This window comes from Montipora capricornis, chromosome 3 (genome assembly GCF_036669925.1).
Source record: "Montipora capricornis isolate CH-2021 chromosome 3, ASM3666992v2, whole genome shotgun sequence".
Lineage (NCBI taxonomy): Eukaryota > Metazoa > Cnidaria > Anthozoa > Scleractinia > Acroporidae > Montipora > Montipora capricornis.
The window spans coordinates 29,954,229-29,959,228 of NC_090885.1; the positions used below are offsets into that span (position 1 = coordinate 29,954,229).

The 5,000-nt window shown below is 38.9% G+C and overlaps 1 protein-coding gene across 1 annotated transcript in view; it reads right to left on the reverse strand.

The window, feature by feature from the left end:
- LOC138042845 (uncharacterized) overlaps window positions 1-5,000 on the reverse strand; it is a 15,564-nt gene that overhangs the window by 9,785 nt on the left and 779 nt on the right. The window contains exons 2-4 of the mRNA XM_068888879.1: window positions 2,133-2,168; window positions 1,125-1,181; window positions 1-42 (exon numbers count right to left, since the gene is read on the reverse strand). The exon at window positions 1-42 is cut by the window's left edge and continues 342 nt beyond it. Coding sequence (XP_068744980.1) covers window positions 1-42; window positions 1,125-1,181; window positions 2,133-2,168 — 135 coding nt within the window. The remainder of the gene's footprint in view (window positions 43-1,124; window positions 1,182-2,132; window positions 2,169-5,000) is intronic.

A 5,000-nucleotide genomic window follows, 5' to 3' on the forward strand; every position in this document is an offset into this window, starting at 1 on the left:
AAACCCCACCGAGTGTGGTGAATTTACAGACCATCTTCAAACCTGTAATGATTGCGAACAGAATGGAACAACATGATGTAAATTTCCACTGAATAGTTGAAGTTTAGATCAATGTTAGCATTGGAGCAGCCTTTTCTTTAAATAAATTGTAAGAAATTTTTGTTACCGAAACTCGTTGTCTCAACATCATAAAATGCATTGCCTCCCTTGCTGCTTTTACCTGTAACCTCTATTTACGAGAGGATCTTTTGCGGACTGCGTACAATTTTTTGGAGCTCTAAAGAAGCGAGGAAAATGCGAGTACTAAGCAAAATATCCGTGATTAGTGTAACTACATATTTCATTAATGAAAATTCTCTGACCTGATTGGTTGCACTTGAGGTGAATATTACGGGATAATCACCTAAATGGTTTTCGACTTTGTTTCGGTTTTTATTTACCTCACCTTCGGCGAATAATTGTTGAATATATGTCAAACCACTAAATGTTATAAGAGATTGATTATTTCTCTAAGAACGCTTCCAAAACAACCCTTTGCAACAACAAAAGAGTGGCTACGCCTGAACGTACACTTTTATAAAAAATGGCATTAGGTAAGACACAAGGAATTCTTACTTTTTACATTTTTGAGCCACAATCTCCTTAGATCTCATGTACCATGGAGACGTGACAAAATCCAGTAAAACTCTTCCCTGACCAAATCAGCAGCGAACGGCTCACCATAATTTATAATGATGTATCGTCTATATTGAGCATGTTTTTGTTGTGGATAAAATCAAAAGATCCTTACAATAATAGTCAACAAGACAAGTCTTTTAAATAAAACATAAGGCAGTCAATATCCCACTAGGTACCAGACAGTCAGTTTTTACAAAGCTGGTTATGTGGGGAGAGGGGTTGGTGCGCATTGGCAGGAACACTCGCCATACAACTGTACACCAACGTGACCAAGGATAGATTTCCGGAGTGAGTTGATTTTGTTAGTTGTTTACTGTATCATTCCTAGGGGTATTAACAAAAAAAAAAGGATCTCGTTGAACTGCGCCCATCGTATAATTCAGCCCGTAAACTGATTTCTAGGAAGCCTTAGGGTGGTTAGCATGTCCTAAGAAAAGAATACTCACCTCCAACAATCTGTTCTCCAAGCTGTTTAACTGCTGAGTATAAACTAGATGCTGGAGCTAGAAGATTATCGAAAGAAAAGAGTCAGAATCTCAAAGATCAGGAGAACCTCTTCCTACTGCTCGGCTGCGCTATCACGGGAACGCGGACGACGATGGGCAAAAAAAAATCACTTTCTCTTTTCTACTACTACTACTTGATCCCCTTAGTTTTCTATGGGATGAGGCAGCCCACAATGTACCTGCGTTTTTCATTTGAATTACAATAACGTGACAGGATCAAGACTCCGTGCAAACGGGCGCGACCACTCCCAACATTGCTGGAAGGAGAAGGTTCGGCAGATGTGGGATGACAGTGTTGGCGGTGGTGTGCAAACGGATGCATAAACTCCCGACAATTTAAGGGCGTGCAGTGTATTTTGGGAAGCAAACGGATCCAACATTGTTGCGTTACGCTTCGGCGATCATGGAACAAAAGAAATGTTGGGAGTTGTTGGCTCAAAAGTTTAACCAGTTTCAAACAACTCCCAACAACACGCAACAAAATGCAGCCGAGTGGGAAACGGACGCAAAGTGTAACACCCAACTTTGCACGGAGCCTAAAAAACACATATTTGAAACGAACGCAAACAAGGGACAATGGAATTTGTGCGGAAACGGTGGCATACTAGGCGGGAAGTGATAAGCACAATGCGTGCAACTGAGTAAATTTCATTTTTTGACGACGATTTCGACCGTAATCGCTCTCGTTGGTTAACTTCCATACTGTGAAATCGACAAGGTGCTTCAAAAAGTGTGTTTGTTATGGCACCAGAATGAACTTATGATATTGGAAAAGAGAAGTTACGAGAACTTGTAATCAAAGAGTCTGGTCGCTGAGCTTTATCTGTGTTTTTCTCCAAAGGAAAAAGTTAAGGGAAGAAAAATTGAAAACCAGACCAGTACATACATTAAGTGGAAGAACTTGAAGATCACGAATAAAGGGAACAATATAATTGATATTTGACTTACCCACTACTACGGTCTTCACAGCTTCCGTAGCCTGGTCTGAAATTTAGACCACGACAATTTGTTAAATTCGACTCACTAAGAAAACAAAATATCAAATTGCACTTAACCAAAAACGTTTTCGCGAGTTATACAACTAGATATTTAGTGAAGGGATAAAAAAACACCACCGTGGGGGCTGTCCAGTCTTGTCAGTTCTGTAAAGAAGCCAAGACCTTCATCACAGATGTAACCAGACAATAGCACAAGAACTGGATTACCAAAACGTTTGGGATAAAAAAAAAATTGATCTGGCACATTTCTGTTTTGCTTGCGTTCATTGAAGCAATTACACTCAATTACGGCCAGGATTCATTCTCCCGTGAATGTTAGTTTATGGGCCTTACTCGCGCGGCGGCCATATTGCCCATAGATAATTGATTTCGTACCCCGAGTCTCGAGTTGAAGTGTTTGGGAACGAGTTTCGGTGCACAAAAACAAAAGTTTTCAATCCCTCGAGACTCAACATGGCCGCCGTATGATAAGACCTATTGCAAGATTGCAATGAAAACAAACTATACAATAAGCAAACTTCTGTCCAAGACATTTACAAAACTAAAATCGAGCTACGGCAATTCACGATGATATCGATGGTCAACATCGTCTCCAATCGAGTTGTTCGAAAGCCGTAAACACCAATCGGCAATGCAATTTTCCCTTTCGTAAACAAGCGATGCCATTTGGACGAGACAAATTTCACTTTTAAGTTTGTCGTTTACAAATGACGAAAAATTACTTAATCTAGGACTAGATTAGCAGCGTATTTCCCTTAGAATAAAAAAAACGGAGAAAAAACCTTTGAAAAAAATTGTTCAAACGATATCAAACTTGGTTCAAAGGCTTAATAGCAAGTGCACTTAACCTCTACACTACCGAAACAACGGCTTCACGTTGGCAATCTTAAAGCATTTAATTGAAGCTAACCCTAAAAATGTATTGAAAGCTAACCGAATAAAAAGGCCTGGTTACTAAGAATGGTATCGCTTGTTTACGAAAGGAAAATAAGCATCGGCGATCAGATACCAGCCGAGATTTGAATTTTGCTCGTCAAAAATGCCAAAAATTTATGTTGACTAATTCAAAAATCAAAATTGAATTCTAAATATCTTACAGAAACGTATTTTGATCAGTACATATACTTCGTAAGTTTAAAAAAATCCACGATATTTTCTACTTGTAAAACACGTTTCGATTACAAAGATCCTCTGTTACATGTATATGCAATATAATACAATGCAATGACTTTATTTTGTCTCGAATTTAAAGATAGTAAAAATTGCTAATATCTCCGTAGAAAACAAGTTGAGGGAGTAACATGATTAAACTTGAAATGAAATAAATTAATTAACAGATTAGAACTATATTACAGGTTTAAGATGATTGGCCCCGAAGGGTTTTGGAGGAGGCAACCTAGAAGCCCCCTAGTAAAAAGGGAAAATATGTAAATTAATATGTAAATTGGTAGATATCGTATAGGGGAAAGCAATCTCGATTTGCTCAACCGAGCACGCAAGGTGGTATCGGTATTGCTTAACAGGGCGCGCAAGGTGGCATCGGTATTGTTCACCGAGTTTGCGAGGTGTTCTGGGTAACTTGACTCACAAGGCGGAAAGTCACAAGGATCGATATCAAAGGTTCAGCATAGCGATTGAAGGTGAGTAATTTTGGAATATTTACAGCTATTCTTTCACTTTGAAAATGAAAGATTACAGTATGTGATAGAAAATCATATTGCTTGGGTCACAAATCGATTTTTCATGCACAAGTCATAAACAGGTACGACGATTTGTCACATGAAATCAAAAACAGGGGCGACAGATGTCTCGGCTACAAACTGCTAGACACAACCTCTGAAAGTAAAAGCATAGTCTCAGTATCAACATTTTCAAACAATCTTCGATCATTTTTACAACTTTTATTCACAGATAACAATAATCAGCGATCCGAATATAATATCCGAGTTTTGTTCTTATTTTATGGTATTTCAAGGTACCTTGGAAAGAACCGCGTGGACCAAAAAGATGACGACGAAATGTTGCCTTCTAGTCATTAAATGTTCCTGTTTTACTATCATATTTTCGAGGCATTTTCAATAATTATGTAAATTGCTTTTCAATTGATGGCGTATCAAATAAACGTTGACGGAAATTGAAAATAAATGCTATTTGTTATTGCCCATCCATTACTTGCATATATCACTCTCATTTACCTGCCTAATTACATGCAGAAGAATATTAAGACATCACAATGTGCAGCACATATTACAGTCGAACCTTAGAAATAACCTCAACAGTCATCCATCTTAGGCGGGGCCAGTTGTAGTGAAAACTATTACTAGTATAAAAGATATATATTCATACAGGTGGGGCGGGCTGTGAGGGTTAATATGAGATGTTTAGTTAAAGGAGAGTTTTCAAGGCTAGCATTTATCGCACAAGTAATTTCAGTCTCTCGCGCAAAAGCAGCTGGTTTCTCCAAGAACCTGAGCCGAAAATGTTCCCGTATCAGCGAAGATTTTCCCTCTAGTTGGCCCCACTCCCACCCGTCCTTGAAATTTAGTTTTCGTCCCAACTCTCGCGCGGCCGAAATGCGGGAAGTCGTCGCTCGGACTGAACGCTTGCCACACAACGTTCGAGCCTCGAGCACGTTGCAAATTGTAGTTGCATATTATTCTCTAAAATAACAAATGTGACCAAAAGAAGAGCAGTTTCACAATATCTCGTGAGAGAAGCAGGTTCCTCTACGAATCTAAGCCGAAAAAGGCTTGTGCTCTTCTTGGTTTACCAGAACGAGTGAACCGTGCATAAAAAAACAACTCAATATTCCATCAAT